Consider the following 18,109-nt stretch of genomic DNA (forward strand, 5'->3'; position numbering starts at 1 on the left):
CCCAACCCCTGCATTCTGGAATTCTGGACATCTAGGTGGGGTTGCCCAGTTCAGCTTTCTGTGGTATTGGAAACACTCTAATTTGCATTGTCTGGTCACATGTATATGTGGCTGGTCACAATAGCTACTGGGCACAGGTAGCTATTGAGCACTTGAAACGTGGCTCATGTGATCCCAGGAACTAAATTTAAAAATTGTGTTTAATTGAAATTTATAGTTACAATTGAATAGTGACATTCAATTCATAGTAGCTATTGAATTGTACAGCGCAGGTCTCCCTGGCCTGAACTGTTAAGGCCTCTTAGGGATCACCTAGTCTAAGCCCCACCCCTGTCTGCACTTTACAAGTAAGAAGGTTAGGGACTTGGTCTTTGGGTTTGATTTTCTTCTGTCCCATCCCCAGGAGGGTTCGAGGGGGCTTGGTGACCCCAGTGCTTCCTTGGAAGCAGGTACGGTGGTGACACAATACCTGGGGCAGATTATACATATCTTAGGTGACCATGTGGACACTTGGGTACCCAGGTGTGGGCGCTCCTGCCTGTGGGTGCCCATCCCATGCATGCTGGTGGATGGAGGGTCTGCTGGGGGTCTCTGCTGAGGGTTGTGTGGTTTGGGCGTTTCTGGTTTCTCTTGGAGCAGTGCAGCTCAGGGCTGACGCTCCCAACCAACATCTATGGATCACTGTGGGATTGGCATTTGGGTGCTGAACCGGAAGCTGACGAGTGTCTGGACTCCGGTGGGGTGGGGATTTCCTATGCTCTCTCCCCAACAAGCTCTGCTCCTGTGCCTGGGGCTAGTCATGTCTAGGCAGGTGGATGGCAAATCTTGGCTTCCTGCTTGGGTGGGTGAATGGTGGAGGTAGTACCAGGCTCCCTGTGGGCTCTCCAGGTGGGGTGTGGGGCTGGTGCCCTTTACTCTTGGCCACCAGATTCCAGCATACCTGTGCCAGTACCTCCCTACATGGAGGCCAGGGCCTGGTCCAACTGACCTCCCTGGGGCAATGCCACCAACTTGCTAGGTTAGCTTAAGCAAGCTGCGTGCTTATGCTTAAACAAACTGGCCTCCCTGGACTCCAGTTTCCCCATTGGCAAAATGGGGCTGTTGAAAGGACCCACTGAGATTGAATTCCCAGTACAGGGCCCAGACCCTGCTTTGCTCCCATAAAGCGTGCCTTTTTCCCAGTCTTTTCTACTTGGGCCACCCATGTCTTTCTTCTCTGGCACCTTTTTCTTTTTGCTGCAGCTGGGCTGGACCCTGCAGGGGAGGGTGGGAGTGTGGGAAGGGCCATATGCACTTCAGCAGTTGCTTTCCTCCTGCTATTGGCTCCCTGTGAAGCAGGGGCGTGGCATTTACCTTATAATAGGGAGGGAGTCCCCAGCCTCTCCGCCTGGGTTGAGCCTTTGTCTGAGTGAGCTCATCCTCCCTTTTCTTTCTTTCCCTGCAGCGGGTGCTGGGGTCCAGCTGCCAATTTTCTTGTTGGATTTCTGTCTCCTCATTTTTCTGGTCTCCTTAGACCGAAGCCGCCAGGTTATGCAACAGCCATGCCTGTGGACACGCTGACCCCCGGAGCCCGTGACACCCCAGCCCTGCCTTTCCGCCTGCGGACTAAGGTCCCCGGCTACTTGCTGCGGCGGCCAGCAGACGGGGGAGCCCGGAAACTTAGTGCTGTGGAGCGCCTGGAAGCCGACAAGGCCAAGTATGTCAAGAGCTTGCACGTGGCCACCACCCGGCAGGAACCTGTGCAGCCCCTCCTGTCCAAACAGCCACTCTTCAGCCCTGGGACTCGCCGCACAGTGCTCACGCCCAGCCGACGTGTTCTGCCCCGACCTGGCCGCCGGCCCCAGCTGGACCTGGATATCCTTAGCAGCCTTATCGACTTGTGCGATAGTCCGGTGGCCTCTGCTGAGGTCAGCCGGACCCCAGGGCGGGCAGAGGGAGCCCGCCAGGGCCCTCCGGCCACGCCTCCACGCCCACCACCCAGCACTTCTGCCGTGCGCCGAGTGGATGTCCGCCCCTTGCCTGCCTCCCCTGCCTCCCCTGCCCAGCCCTGCCCATCTCCGGGCACTGTCGCCACCTCCAGCCCGGCCCGGCCCCTGGGTTTGCAACGCTCCAAGTCAGACCTGAGCGAGCGCTTCTCCCGGGCAGCAGCTGACCTTGAGCGCTTTTTTAATTTTTGTGGCCTGGACCCAGAGGAAGCGCGGGGGCTGGGCGTGGCCCACCTGGCGCGGGCCAGCTCAGACATTGTGTCCCTGGCTGGACCCAGTGCTGGGCCGGGCAGCTCTGAGGAGGGCTGCTCCCGCCGCAGCTCTGTCACTGCTGAGGAACGGGCCCGGGAGCGGGTCCCCTATGGCGTGTCCGTGGTGGAGCGCAACGCGCGTGTGATCAAGTGGCTGTACGGGCTGCGGCAGGCGCGGGAGACCCCGGCGGCCGAGGGCTAGGCCTCCACTGAACTCAGCATTCGCTCCAGGATGGATCTTAAGAGATGTAATCGGCCTCTTGACTTCTCCTGGATCCATTCCCTGGCTCTGGGCAGATCAGAGGCTGCTGCCTCTAGTGAACTGTGTATGGAGGCAAAGGCTCAGAGGCTGGGCCAGCATCCATCTGGGGAGGACTGACCGTGGAAAGAGTTGCCTCTGGATCTTGGAGCACCCCCATTCCTCACACACAGGGTTTTTGCTTGACTCCTCTCATGGGGCTAGATTTGGGACATTTTGCCCTCCCCACCAAGGGTGAGGGGCCAAAGGATCTCACTACGCCTGTCTGCCTACCTACTCTGCTTCCTCTATCCTTCTTGGGCTTCTGTCTTTTGCTGATTCCTCTTCCTTACCCAGTGGCTTCTGGTTCCCTGAACTCGCCTTGGGGCAAGGCCTGGGAGGGGAAGCCTATCCACTGCTCTCCGGGTTCTTGGCAGCCTGGCCCGGGTGGGTAGACTATAGGCAGGGCTGGCTTGGAATCTGTTCTGCTCTGACTTTGCTCCCCTTGGTTAATAAACATGAATGCTTGATTCTCAAGAGCTGGGCCTTCAGACTCTTCTGTGCTCACCAGGGGAGAGGGTAAGAAGAGCAGGTTTGGGGTGGGGCCTCCAAATTTCAGTAATGTTAATCCCAGGATCTGGTGGGGCATGCGGTCAATGGCGGGCCTGGCATGAGACTTGCTCACAGGGGTTCCTCATGGCCCGGGCAGGTTGGTGAACTAGTCAACCTCTCACAGAAGAGGCAGCTGAGGCCCACCCACAGGGTAAATTGGACTAGAACTCGGTCTCCTGCCTTTTGTCCCAGGGTTCCTTTCTCTTGCACCAGGAAGAGACCTTCTGGGGAGAAATCGATGGGGGTGCATGAAACCATGCCTGTTCTCCCCTCCTCCACACCCTGCCCAGCTCCCAAGGGGGCAGGAAGCTCAGAGAGGGCAAACTTTGAACTTGAGTTCCTGTAGGTCGTTGAACAGGGACTGGAAGTGGAGCTGTTGGAGGAAGAGGAGGAACTCAGGATGGAGAGAGCAAAGTGAGTGACCTTGCTGCCAGCCCCGAATAACCCTGGCATGACTCTGGGCCTCAGTGGGAGAGTTGGACAGCACATTCTTCTTTGGGTTGGGACACTCTTAGGCCTAGGTCCTTTGTGCCCACATTGCAGCACCTGGGGAAAGGGGAAGAAGGGGCTGACACCAGGCTTTGAGGTCTCAACTCTTTCAGGTACCCTACCAGGCTGGTTATCCACCAGGAGACCCCATTCCTGGGCCTGGCACACAAAGGACGAAGGCCTGGGGTAGCTTCTGGCCCCAGTCCCCATCCCCCAGGGGAGGAGTGGAGAGAGGCTGGGTGGTGTTTCCTCTCCCGCGGGCAGCCAAGCCTGCTCCACTCAGAAACAGGAAGCGCTAATGGGGGTGCTGGTGACAGGTTTGCTGTAGGTCTTATTTTAAGCATAAAGAGGAGATTTCCGCTGGGTTGTTGACAAACAGCCAGCTCAGCCCAGCTGTCTGTCTGGTAGTCTGTAACCAGTCCCCAGGGGCCAGGGCTAGACCTGGTGGTTTGGGGAAAGAAGGAAAATTGGGTACTAGAAGAGGATGGTGTCAGAGCTCACCAGAAGGGAGTACCCTCCTAGGTACAGATGGGGAGACTGGGCACGGGGTGGGGGGCAGCGACAGAGCTGGGGGTGGGCCCTCCTGGGTCCTCTTGCTAAGGGGGTGAGGGGTCTGCAGAGGTTGTGGCTCTTGAGGTTGCAAAGACCAGCCTCAGGGCACTGGACTGGAATGCTGGGCTAAGCATTACCCTCTCTGTGACCTGCCGGTCCCAGCAACCCAGTGGGGTGGGGGTGGGAAGCTGGCTGCAGCTGACATGTGAAGGAGCTGGTTCGAGTCTCAGGACCGGTGAGTGGTAGGGCTGGGAGACCTTGTTTCTGGAGGAAGTTCAAGTCCTTGGGCTCAGGCACTTCATACCCATCCTTCCACTGAATCCGCAGGGTAAGCCTTTGAGGGTCAGGGGTCTTGTCTTAGAGCAGGAGGCTGAGGTTCAGGGAATGGTTGTGGCTGATGGACTCGGGACACAGCAGGTCTGCACTAGAGCCTGGGGTCATACCCTGGCCCTGCCAGGCACCCCAGTCAGCCGCACTCTGGATTCCTGATTCTCCCAACATATCCTCCAGCTTTGTCCCCAGTCTGCAGTCTATGGCCTTTCCTCTTGGTCACTTACTGAGCACCTACTAGGTGCCCAGCAGCAGACAAGACAGATGTGGTCCCTGCCCTCATCTCAGGGAAGAGAGTGAGCAACTAACCAGCAGCCACACATCATGGAAGTGCATTCGGGGGCTTCTGCTCTAAGAACAGGGCAGTTCCCAGGATCTGGGTCTGGAGGTAGCAGAGAAGGGCACTCAAGAGGACTTGTTGGGAAGAGAGCAAGCAGGGGTTCTTGGAAGTGGGAAGTCTCCAAGCTGAGACTTGACTTCTACAAGGGCAGCCTGGCTCTAAGAGGGCACTTCCCCTGCCAGATTCTGGAACCTCTTTTTGCAGAAGGAGCGACCAGGGGCTTCTGCCACTCCCCTCACCCCTCACTGACAGCTTGTCAGCCTCGGGGATCTGCAGAAACAGCCTCTCTATTGTTCCACCTCCAGTTGGAGAGGGAGCAGCAGTGAGTGGCAGTCACCGCTTTTCAGCCCCTTTGAGGGCTTGCAGCTGCTGCCCTGTCGTCTGGGGCTGCCCGGCCCCCAGAAGAGGTCTCCAGGCCAGCCTGGGCCCAGCTGCCTAGCCCTTAATTAGGCAGAGATGAGACCTGCTCCCTGATCTATTGCCCACCAGCTAATTATACGCACGTGGGCTTAGGAGCTGGGCCACCTGGCTGTCCATTTCCCTCATGAAGGTATCATGGGTCCCGGGGAAAGGCCACCCCCCACCCCCATATTTGCAGGACCTCAGTTTGCCCTTTTGGTAGAGGATGGATGCCTGACCCGTGTGAAATAGTTCGGGTACTGCTACTGAGGCATTTGAGGGGGCGAAAGGAGACGCCCATCCTACCTGACATCCTGGGAATGCGGGAGGACTAAGGAGGAGCCAAAGAATTGGGTTATCGGTCCCTGCCTCTGGGATGTCAGCGTAGGGAGGGGACACCGGCCAGCACACGGTGACAGCTGCTCCTCGGATAGATGTGAACACGGGAGGGCTTGGAGTTGGGCAGATCCATCCAGGCCCAGGGCAGAACACCCTGTCCAAGTTCTTAAAAAAATGAGTATTTTTTTTAGGTGATTTGTATTTTTCTCCAATATTTTATTAGGGAAAGTTTCAAACATACAAGAAAATTGGAAAAATTGTACATGGACACACTCATATATACCTGCCACCTAGATTCACAATTGTCAATGTTTTGCTTTATTTGTTGTCATGGATTTGCCCGTCTGTCCCTCTGTCCGTCCATTAATGCAATGTATTTTTTGAAGCTCTCCAAAGCAAGTTGCAAGCGTCAGTACGCTGCCCTTAAGCACTTCATCATGCATGTCATTAAGTAGAGTTCAACATTTAAGATTGTTTGCTCGTTCTGGGGGGAAGATAACATTTACATCCAGTGAAATGCACAGATCTTAAAAGTACCATTTGACAGGTTTAGACAAATGCATACAGTACTCAAATCCCGCTCGGGATATAGAACGTCTTCGTCACTCCAGAAAGTTCCCTCATGTCCCTTCCACGTCGATTCCTCTCCCCGCTTCCTCGAGTTTATCTATATAAATTAAACAGCACTAATAAAAAACAGCATTCGCTTGTTCTGCCTCTTCTGTCTCCCAACCCTGTTCCCCAAAGGTAACCACTTTCAACTCTTGTAACTATTCCCTCCGTATTTCTAATTAGTGTGCTTCCCCTGCTGTTTCCTTGATTGGTTAATTTTAGGCAAATACTGACGGACTGACTTCCCAACTGTGCCCTGTGAAGTCCGACTGCCTGGGTTTGGATTCCAGAACTTCCCTGTCCTGGCTGTATGACCGTGGGAAAGTGACTTAACCTCCTGGCCCTCAGTTTCTTCATTTGTAAAATGGGGGTAATAAGAATTTAGGATTTGGGATTGTCATGAGGTTTCAGCATGTTCTAAGTGTTTAGAACAAGGCACATCACCCATAAGTGGTCAACAAGTTTCTTTTTATAATTACTGTTATCGAGGAAGATTTAGGTTTTAGTTACTGCCCTTCTTTCAATTTACATTTATTTCAATTTTTCGTTAAATGACTATTTAGTGTTATTCTATTATGACTAGGTAAGTACTGTTTCCTGTTAAGGAAGTTGGATATTATGGTTACATTTCCTTCCTAGCACAACTTTTAGTTCTTCCTGGAGTCACTACCTGCCTTGGTTTTCATTTGCTTAGTTTCCACTGAACCTATCCTTAATTCTTCTGACACCCTTCATTTCTTTATGGTCACACAGAGCAGAACATTTATGGTTTCAGAACACTTATGGTTTCTAATGGCCCTCCGGAAGCTCTTCAAGTGCTTTTTTAACATTCCCCCAACCCTGCCCTTTAAAATAGAGGAACCGACTTTATAACTAAAATCTCAAGCACAAGTGAACTCTGAAGACTCGTGCTCTCTGGATAAGGACTTGTGAGCACCCACTTGTGCCAGGTGCTGTGCTGGGCACGAAGGCGAGCTAGACAGAAGTGTCCATGCCTGCATGGGTCTCAAGGGTGGATGAGAACTTAAGCCAAGGCTCTGGCCCCAGGCCTCTCCATTCCCACCTGGAGACCTGTCAGCCCATCCTGGAAATCTCAGGCCCTCGGGGAGTTCAGCTTCACTGAAATATCAAATGGTGATCATTTAGTAATCACTCTGCAGTTGCGTGTTCTGGGGGCTGGGGCTCCCCACCCCTGCCCTCGAGGCGCTCACAGGGGAGGCTGAGATGGTGGGAGAGGGTGCATGGAGGAGTGGGCTGCTCAGGGGAGAAGTGCCGTTGAAGGTGGGCTCTGATGGGTGAGGGGGGGAAACAGCTGTGACCACCTGCCAGTGTCGAGAACATATGTGAATTACCATCGTGAATCCTCTCAACAACCCTTTGAGGTAATGTTTTTGTCCTGGGAAAACAGACCAGGAGAGTCTAAGTGTCTAGCCCAAGGTTACACAGCTAAGAAACTGTGGAGTCAGGACTTGAATCCACAGCCCAGTCCTTCACCACACACTGCACTGCCTCTCGCAGGCTGGCTCTTCACGCCTGTCACCTCCTCATCCTGTGGATGGTCCTCTCCTGTCTGCCCATCGGTGCGGATCTCTGGCTCATCCTATGCCCTTTACTTGATTCACTTCATTCATTCATTCATTTGACAAAAGTCTGCTGGACACCACCGGGGACATAGAGCTTAGGCAATGTGACCCTCTCATCCCCAGATTGACATTGCATCAACACGTGGGCAGCCAGGAGGGTGTTCTGGGTGGAGGGATATGTGAGGATGGGTGAGGTTGGGTGTGTGTTTGTGACCTGCAAGGGCATGTGAGTGTGTGGGTGCCAGCAGCTTTTCTTTGGAGGGTCATTTGTTTACCTTTGCATGTACATGTGCAGGTGTTGTCTGCAGAGTGTGTGTTCACCAGGTATGTGTATCAGTTAGCCTTTGCTGTGTAACAAACCATCCTAAATGTAGTGGCAAACAACAATTTTTGTTAGCCCATGATTCTAAGCCTAGGCAATTTACTCTGGCTCAGCTGGGCAATTCTTCTGATCTTGCTTGGGTTTATTCAAGGAGGTGCGATCAGCTGAGGCTCTATGGTCTCAGATGACCTCACTCACATGCCTGGAAGTTGGCAGGCTGCTGAAGTGCCTCAGTTCACCGCCAGTGAATGAGCCAGCTTGGACTCATATACATGGTGGTCTCAGGGTTCCACATTCAGGGAGAGACAACAAGCTCCAATGCACGAGTGCTTTTTAAGCCTCTGTTTGCATCATGGTTACCAATGTCCCATAGGCCAAAGTCATCCAGCCAAGTCAGACTCAAAAGGTGCAGAAATAGAATGCCATCTCTTAGACACATTGCAAAAGTGCATGAGCACAGGCATGGGGGAATTATTGCAGCCAATTTTCAAACAACATGCCATAGCCTTTGGGTGTCCAGTAAAGCGTTGGGCAAAGTACTGAGCTTTTGATTTACACAAACTTGGGTTTCAGTCCTGGATCTGTCACTTACTTTCTGTGTGACTTTAGGCAAGTTGCCTCACCAATTTGAGCTTCTGAAAACTGGATAAAATTTAATGAAATATGATCTTTATATTGTGCTTTTGGTATCCATTTGTTCATTAATGCAACACATTTTTTTTTTTGGCAGACCTACTCTGTGCCAAACCCTAGTAGTACCCTGGAGATATTGCAGTGCACAAAATGGGCCAATACACCTGCCCTGGGGAGCTTACAATATAACGTGTGGGCAGACATTTACTGATCATCTCAAGAACTAAGATGAAGGGCCTGGGAGGATAGGTCTACATTGGTAGAATGGATTGCTGACCTGGCCAGGGAGGTTTGGGAAGCCTGAGATATTATGCACTGACATGTGAAGGATGCAAGGGAGTAAAGCAGAAGAGGGAATGGAGTGGAACAGAAATCCATTTTGAGAGAAAAGCATGTGCAAAGGCCCTGTGGTTCATAGGGTAGGTTTAGGAACAGAGAGAAAGTGGGTGAAGTTGGATCTGCATCATAAGGGCCAGCCTGTGTGGGGCTGTTGGAGCCACTGCTAGGAACTGGCCTTTGAACAATGTATTTACCTTGCCAGGCAGCCTAACATAAAACTCAAAGGCCTTACTCTAACCTGCAAAGCACTCATGATCTGGTCCCCTATTAGTCCTCAATCTCTCCTACTCAGTTACTTTGCTTCAGCCATGCTACCTGCTTGCTGTTCCAGGAAGACACCAACCACTTTCATACCTCAGGGCCTTTGCACTTGCTGTTTCCTCTAGATACACACGTGGCTCATTCTCTTACTTCATTCAGGTCTCTGTCTACCTGTTATCTTCTCAGAGAGGATTTCTCTGACCCCTCCCCCCAGCCTTCTCCCAGCTAAGCCATTAGCGTCTGACAGTCTCTAGCTCCCCGCCTGGCTTTGTTCCTAGCATCCAGGATCCCCTCGCTTATATTAACAGAGCTACAATATTTATTTATTGTCTGTTACTGGAATGAAGCTCCAGGACACAGTGACTTTGCTTTGCTCTAGGTTGTGTTCCCTTCCTCTGGGAACAGTAGGTGTTGGATGGAAAGAATGAGTGAATAAATAGTATGCTGGAAATAATTGGCTCCTGAGAATTAGGAGGTCTGAATTCAAGTCTAGCTGACAGACCCAGTTAAATTGTTTGCCTCTCTAAGCCTCGGTTTCCCTAGTTGTGCTGTGAGGCATTTGTGGTCTGTGGGAGGTTCGACATTGGGAACAAAGATCCCAGGTTGTGGAGGGAACAGAGTTGTGGGGGAGGAAGGGAACCGGACACTCCTGGTGAAGACAAAGCCTCTCTGGGGATGAAAATAGCTCAGTCCAGTCCCTAGGTTGGCCCCTCACCCTCGCTGGAGCCAGGAAGGCTCTGTCTGGAGCCTGCCAGCTTGCCGCTGGGCTGGGATCGAGGTTGCCTGACAGCTGGGCCAGGCAGCCCTGGGAGGTTTGTAAGAGTGAGCTCTGCCTGCAGGATGCCCTGGCCTCTCTCCCTACCTATCCCTCCTCCCTTAATCCTTGACATGCCTGCAGACTTTGCAGCTTGCAAAGCTCTCTTGGTCTGTGTCTAATTTCACCCTGCGCAGTAGCTACTTTACCGGTGGGGCCCCTGAGGCTCAGAGAGGGCAGCTGTCTCATTAAAGCTCCACAGCCAAGACACGGTATAGCTGTGATGCAAACCCAGTCCTGGCCTGCCTCTGCCCTGGGGTTTGGATATGTCAGTGTGTGTGTGCATGGGTGAGTGCTTGGTTTGGCGTGGCCCCCAGTTGAGCCTCAGTGCCGAACAGGGCGCCCCCTTCACCCTTGGCCCTCAGATCTCTGATAGGGAGGGCATGGGGGTTACCAGCTCTGGTTCAAATCCTGCCTTTGCCACGTCCTAACTGGGTGTGGCCTGTTGGGCCCCCATTCCTCAGCATCTGCCAGCAGAACCAATCCCTCAATCCTGGACGCTATGATGTCTAACATTATACGCCTCGCACAGGTTTTTCAAAAAATTTAGTTGCTAATATTTAAACATGTAAATAGTGGGAAAATAACACATACACACCAGATAACAGACACCGATCAATCCCCGGCACACATTGTGTGCCCAGCTCAGAGCAGAGCACTCCCAGGGCGCTTGTTCCTCCTTCTCCCTGTGAAGTGGGTACCGTATTGTTTTGTCAGTTGGCATCTCAGAAGGCGCTGCCCTGTGCCACAGAGCACACGGCCACCATGCGGGGCTGCGGAGAGGGAAGGCTTGGGGCTGCAACCCTGGCACCCACCCTATGGAGACATTTATTGACACCCAGACAGGTGGGTCACCCTTCTCTGGGTCTCAGTGTTCTCTCGGAAAGCAGGGGTAGGCCAGTGGTGAAAGGAGAGACCCGGCCAAACATGTGGGCTCTGTAGGGCCCAAACTTCCCAGTTCTCACGAGAAGCCAGAATCCTAAAAAAAAAAAGTTTAGCATATGTCATTTTCTCACTGTTTAAATGTGGGCAACTAATTAGATTTAAAAGTACTCTAGGCGAAGGGTACGATGCTATTGATGACACCAGTGTTTGTGACAGCAAACCATCGACTGCGTCCACCAATGGGAAGCCACCAAATAAACTGCAGCCCCGCCTCGCAGAGGGACCCGTGCACTTTGACCGCCTCTGAGGGGGAGAACCTGCTGGCTGGACTGGGGGGAGGCGGGGAGTGGCTCCCTTTTTACCTTTGGGACCTTTTGAATTTTGAAACATGTTGATGTGTTATCTACGCAGAGAAAATGGAAATCAATTTAAACAAGACTAGAGCGAAAGAGCGTAGACAAGAAGCCTGAAGCACACAGACAGACAAACAACGGGCCTACAAGGCTCCGCCGGCTGCTGCCCTGTGGGCAACCTGGGACCGCGTTCTGGGCTCTGGCCAGCCTGGTTTTGTGGCTCCGCCCTCTACGTTAATATTTTGGTTCCACCACACACAGCCCCCACAGGAAACCGGCCAATGAACATCAGGTTCTGGGCTGGGCCACCCGCCAAGGCTGGTGGTGGGCATGACACAGGGCCAGATGCCTGAGTGATGAGGCAGCCTGGAAGGAGTGATGACACTTCTATCGTCTCTCAGGCCCTGCCGGTTTGGAGTGTGTCTTGCAACATCCAGGTAGGTGAACAAACACTTCTATCAGCCATGCCCTTCAATTAACGCTGAACCTTCAGGGACTGACCCCATCCATCCATCCATCCATCCATCCATCCATCCATCCATCCATCCACCCATCCATCCATCCATCCATCCATCAAGTTTTCACTGAGCACCTACTGTGTGCTAAAAACTTTTCCAGGCATAGATATAGAAGAGAACAAAATAAACAAAAGTTTCTGCCCTTGTAGAGTTGACATTCCAATGGGAAGAGAGGCAATATAATACAGATACCAGATGGTCACGGTACCATGGACAAAACAAAGCAGGGCAGGAGGTTTACGGATATATAATTAATAAACAACAAAACTGACCCTTTTAGGTATGTCACTTGGTGGGTTTTGATGGTTGTAAACATCTGTGTGTCCACCCGGCAAACACATCAGAGAATATTGCAATCATCCCGTAAATTCCTTCATGCCCCTTTGCAGTCATCCCCTGTTGCCACCCACTTTCCACCTAAGAAGCCACTGATGTGTTTTCTTTCACCATAGATTAGATTTCTCTTTTCTAGATTATAATAGATGTGGAATCATAAAGCATGAGTCTGACTTTTTTCACTCAGCAAAATGCATTTCATATTCATCACATGGCAGGTATCAGGAGCCTGTTTCTTTTTATGACTAAGTCATATCCCATGGTGTGGACATGCCACTTTCGGTTTATCCATTCAACCTATTGATGGATATTTGGGTTGATTCTACTTTTTGGCTTTTGCAAATAAATCTGCTGTGAACATTCATGTACGAGTCCTTGTGTGAATATGTATTTTCACTTTTCTTGGGTAAATACCTAGGGGCAGGGTTGCTGGGTCTGATGGGAAGTGTGTGTCTAACTTTATCAGAAACAGAAATTGCGCTTTTAAATAGTGGTCAGGGGAGGCCTCCCCGGCAGTGTGTCATTTCAGGAGAGGCCTGAAGAGGGTGAGGGGGCCTCGTGGGTACCGGGTCGGGGGACCTGGAGGAGGAAGCCAGCCTGGAGTGTCCAGGGACTGCCTGGAGGCTGGTGTGGCTGGAGCAGAGTGAGTCAGGGGAGAGGCATAAGGGGGCGTGGGTGTTCGAGTCATTTTAGGGCCATGTGGGGGTGGGGTGGGGTCTGAGCAGGCGCGGAATGGGGTCAGACTTGGCTCCTGGCAGTGCCCCCTCTGGCTTCCCAGGGGAGAACAGTGGTGGGCGGTGTTGGCGGACGCAGGGTGCAGGCAAGGAGGCTACTGCAATGGTCCAGGTGAGGTGAAGGAAGCTTGGGGCTGGCTGGGGGAGGTGGGGGGCGAGGAGTTTTGGATTCTGGATCTATACTGAAGGTGGAGCCCATTGGACTTGGGAATGTATTGGAGGTGCGATGGAGGGAACTAGGGACACAAAGGAGGCTAGGACCCAAGGACGGCCGCAAGGAGTTGAGAGGGTCCCCAGCCGGCACCAACAGGAAAACGAGGGCCTCAGCTTTGCAGGCACAACAAACTGAACTCTGTCCACAACTCGAACGAGCTTGGAAGAGGACCCAACTATGCCGTGCCCAGACTTCTGACCTACAGAAACTGTGAGAAAATAAATGGATGTTGTTTTAAGTGGCTACGTTTGTTTTAAGTTGTTATGCAGCAAAAGAGACCTAATATAGGCATCCTAGAATCATACAGTGTTAGAGTAAGAAGGGTCCCTGGCTACCACTGAGTCTAACCTCCTCATATGCAGATGGGGAAACTGAGGCTCAGAGAACAGACAGGAATGGAACCTTGGTTCCTTGGTTCCTACAAGGAGGCAACAGCAGGGAGAAGATGCCTCAGCCCTGGAGGCCCTGCCAGGCACCAGTGCTTGCCCCTCAGCCCACTCCTACTCCTTTGGGGCACTGCCCTTCCCCCCACCCCAAGAGCAAGCTTCTGGCCACCCACTGAGTAGCTTTAGCTCCTGGGGCAGCAAGCTCGGGCAGGCCCCTTGCTGGGGCGGTTCTGATGGCCGAGAGATAGGCAGAGCCCCCACCCCCATGGACAGAGCATGGGCCAAAGGTGCCTCTGGAGCATGTCCAAGTCTGGGACCCCAGGGAGAGGGGAGAAAGCACAGGCTTAGGTCAGAGTTTCCCCCTCTAGAATCCCAGCCCTGGCACTCACCAGCTATGTGGCCCTGAGCTAGAGGCTCCCCTTTTCTGCACTGCAATGCCCCCACCTATAAAAGGAAACACAAATGCTTTTCCCCCGATGGATATGAGGCATCAATGAGCTGTTGCACAGATGCAGGTTCCCAACCTCTTCCTCCTCAGGGGCCTCATTTTCCTCATCTGCTAAATGGTCTTGTACGCTAGATGTGTTCTGGGAGCCCTCACAGCCCTAAGAGTTGACTGTTTTAGGAGCTCAGCTGCCTGGGTTTAAATTCTGCCTCTGCTATTTACTAACTATGTGACCTTGGATGATGTCTCTGAGCCCCAGTTTTGTCATCCATAAAATGGGCTATTAATAATAACTACATGACATGGGAGATGCATGTCAGGTACCTGGTAGGGTGCCTGGAGAACGTCAGCTGGTTTTACTGTCATCCTCACCAGCATCATCCTACGAGGCTGAGAGTCCCAGGGCAAGGGACGATGGGTCCCCTTCCGGAGGTGTGTGGGCTGGGCGGGGCCTGGGTACGCTTCCGTGAAAACAAAACTCGTCCTTTCACCCGAGTCCTCTGCCCCGGCACCCACCTAAACCCAGGCCCCGGAGATCACAGTGCCTGTAAGTGATAAAGGTTTGGGGCAACGTAACCATTTATTTCTCATTTGCTTCTGTTCCCAGTTCTAACAATGACTGATTCCCTCTGGAGGGACAGAGCATTCGTTCTTAGGGCTGTGGGAACAGCTCACCCCAAACTGGGTGGCTTTACACAGCAGAAGCTCATTCTCTCACAGTACAGGAGGCCAGAGGGCCGAAATCGAGGGTTGGTGGGGCTGGTTCCTTTTGGAGGCTCTGGGAGGAGAAGCTGTTTCTTGCCACTTCCTAGCTTCTGGTGGCGGCCGGCAGCCCCCCTCAGCCCTTGGCTTGTAGCCGCATCACTCTGTCCCCTGCCTCCTTTGTCACCATTCCTCTTTCCTGTGCATCTGGGTTTCTTTATTCCGCTCTCCTTCCCTTTCTCTTATAAAGTCCCCAGTCATTGTGTTTAGGGCCCTTATCCAGTATGAATTCATCCTGATTTAAAAATGTTTGTAATTTCCAAATAAGGTCACACTCAGTTTCTGGGAGCTGGGACTGGAATGCATCTTTTGGGGGGACACAGTTCAACTCACTACAGATGGCTGTAGCTTGTGCACATTTCTGAGGTGGAGATGCGTGTCATAGACACCGATGGGAGCGGACATCGCTATGACATCCCCACTGGCTGTGCACCCTGTCCTCTGACCCTGGCTGAGTAGCTGGTGTTAACAGACACCTACGCGGGCTGGGCAGCTGAGAGACTCTCCTGGGGAATTTGAAACTTGAAGGGAGGGTGTGTGGGCAGAGGATGGTGGGGGATGGGTCATCGCCACTCAGCATCCTAGGGAGGAGGGGCCCAGGCTCTGCCACTGAGCTCCCTTCCCTGAGGAGCACACAGGCTGGGGTTCACTCTTCCCCCATCCTGGGAATCCCTTCCCCTAAATCCACTGTGGTCTCTTTGGTTAGTTGGCTTCTGGTGTTTGCCACTCAAATCCTCTGAGCTGATATAGGGGGACACAGCATTGTCTGGGTTGAGGGAAGACTGTAGAATGGAGCAGTTACCCATTTGTTCCATACAGGTGACTGTGGGATGGTAGAAAGAGCACTGGGCTCAGGGTTTGGTTCTCCATGACTTTCTGACTGTGTGATGTTGCACAAGTCACTCAGCCTCTCTGTGTGGTCCAGCGGATGGGGCCAGGGGGGACTTTAGGCTTAGATTCCTGAGCCTGTGATCTGGGGCACCATGCTTCACTATCGTAACTGCCTCCTGGTGATGAGTGAAGGGTGAGTTTCTGCTACATGAAGGCCAAGTGATGCCAAGACAGAGCCAAATGGTGGGACTATAATGTCATCAATACATGGAGTGAGGTAGAAGTGTGTGAAGAGCCCAAAAGAAATGGCATCATCGTTGAATGTCCCACATTCATGCTGTCAGTAGTGATTCAGGCTCAGCAAAGCCACCTCATTCATATCACTAGCTTAATGTTGCATTGATGTGGTGGCAGCAGAGATTAGTGGTTGCAGCCACAGGCTTAAGAAGCCTTCTGGGTTCAAGTCCATCTCCCTCTTTGACTAGTCCTCAGACTTGGGCAAGTCACTCAACCTTTCTGAGTCTCAGTTTTCTCATCTCTAAAATGGAATTAAAATTGCCTACCCAATTCTCTTCTCTCCCTTTTCTTTATTAACCACACCCTGATTTTGTCCTGGTGGCAACTAACCACTTAAAAGACTCTACTTCCCAGCCTCCCTTGCAACTTGTCCAATGAGTAGTAGTTATTAGATGAGGCTTCGGGAAATACCCTTAGAGAAGATCGACCAGGTGAAAGGAAAGCCCATTTGCCTTTCCCACTCTTTCTCCTTCCTACCTGGAGCTCAGACATCATGGCTGGAGCTCCAGCAGCCATCTTGCCTCAAGAAGTGACTTTGAGGTTGGAAGTCAAATGCTATGGGTGAAGCAACATGAAGCTGTTGTGACCCTGGGGCATTGATAACACCATGGAGACTGCACATGATGATGATGATGACTACTTCTTCCTCTTCCTTCTTTCTTCTCCTAGAAATTTTCCTTTCCTATCTACTTGGTCTTGAGCCAACCTCTAAATGAGGTAAGTGAAGGATGCCACGATGAGATCCTAGGAGAGGTGGCACATGCTGACTGTCAGGTGAAGCCTGGGCTCAGAGTGAGGGTCTGTGGATTCCCCAGGACTATTGCCAAAGGGCAGCACATGGTGTCCAGCCCAAGTTTTCATTATCCAGATGGGGAAACTGAGACCCAGGAGGGAAGGGCTTTGCACTGAGTTCCAATGTGTTTTGCTTCATGTATCAGCTGCCCTCCCTCCACCTGCCTAGCTGAGTCCATTTCTGTTTGTCAGGAAATACTTTTATAATTTTTTTTGGAAATAGGAAGTTAGGGAGAAGGAAGGAAATATAGAAATTCATATTAAATACTCCAAACCAATTCACATGGTGGAAGAGACAGAAAAGCAAAACAAGGGGATACAAAACATGTGCACACTGTGGGCACACGTGTGATACTAGAGCCTGTGGGCCCGGAATGCACGTGGGTTGTACATTATTGAGTTTGAGAATTAGACCTAAGCACACATATGTGCCTCTGGGCAATGGCCCTGGCCGACGATTTTTAGCTGGTAGAAGATGGGAAGGCAAAGGTAATCATTTTGGGGATAAAAAATCTGGCTCCAAATTCTGACTCCCCCCCCCCCCCCGCCCCGACACTGACTGCCTGTGCAACCTTGAGCAGATTAATTGACCTCTCTGAGGCTCAGTTTCCTGAACTGTGAAATGGGGCCACCTTCTCAGGGTTGGGTGGGGTTCAGGGAGATAATGAAAAAGCCAGCACCAGGATGCCACGGTCTGCAATAACGGGTCCCAAACCCTAAGCGACTTAAGTAAAAATCGTTAATATCTGGCGAAAGGCAGGTTTCAGGGATGGTTGATCCAGGAGCTCCGCCATGTCCTTCTACACCCAGGCTCTTTCAGGTCCTCCACGAGGCCCTCAACCTTCTCAGGTTGGTCCCAAGCACAGTTTCCATTGCGGTCAAGAGAGAGAAAACCCCTCTACCTGCCCAAACTCTAAGTTTCCCTCTGTAGTATGATTAAATTAATTTGAGTCACATGAGCAGCCCTGGTAGCCGTAACCAGGGCAGCCTGGTTTCTACTGGGACTGCCCCAGATGAACGGTGAAGAGGGGAGCCTGGGCTGTGCCCTCGCTGCTTAGGGGGCTTCTGGTGGGTGGGCTGAAATGGGGTGCTGACCAGCGCCAGCAGGGACTCAGTGAATGACCCTGCCTGCAAGGGCAGGATTCGAACTTATTTCCCGAAGCGGTCTGCTCCAGAGCTGGGGTCCAAGCCAGCTGACCCACTCACAGACAGCAGCTTGCAGCAGTCCACGCACGAACACGAGTGACTGCGCGTTATTAAACCTGACAGGGGATTTCACAGCCTGGGGGCTACTGTGGGCTGTTCTCTGTATTAAGCAAATGCGTGTAAATATCTCGAGGCAGGTGTGAGGCACAGGGATCTCTGTTTCTCTGCGTGGGTGTGCATGTGTGAGTGTGTATGAGTGCGGGGGGTGGGGTGTACGCAATGCATGTGCAGAAGAGGGAGCCGTCACTCCT

General features: G+C 52.2%; 1 protein-coding gene across 3 annotated transcripts in view; it reads left to right on the plus strand.

The window, feature by feature from the left end:
- FAM110A (family with sequence similarity 110 member A) overlaps positions 1 to 18,109 on the plus strand; it is a 61,626-nt gene that overhangs the window by 7,329 nt on the left and 36,188 nt on the right. For 2 of the 3 annotated variants that reach the window (XM_077112116.1, XM_077112123.1), the window contains exon 2: positions 1,445 to 4,061. The exons of the other annotated variant lie outside the window; for it this stretch is intronic. In XM_077112116.1, the coding sequence (XP_076968231.1) occupies positions 1,542 to 2,438 (897 nt within the window). In that variant the 5' untranslated portion in view covers positions 1,445 to 1,541 and the 3' untranslated portion in view covers positions 2,439 to 4,061. Of the gene's footprint in view, positions 1 to 1,444; positions 4,062 to 18,109 lie in introns of those variants that run through there. 3 annotated transcript variants of the gene reach the window in all.

This window comes from Tamandua tetradactyla, chromosome 1 (genome assembly GCF_023851605.1).
Source record: "Tamandua tetradactyla isolate mTamTet1 chromosome 1, mTamTet1.pri, whole genome shotgun sequence".
Classification (NCBI taxonomy): Eukaryota; Metazoa; Chordata; class Mammalia; order Pilosa; family Myrmecophagidae; genus Tamandua; species Tamandua tetradactyla.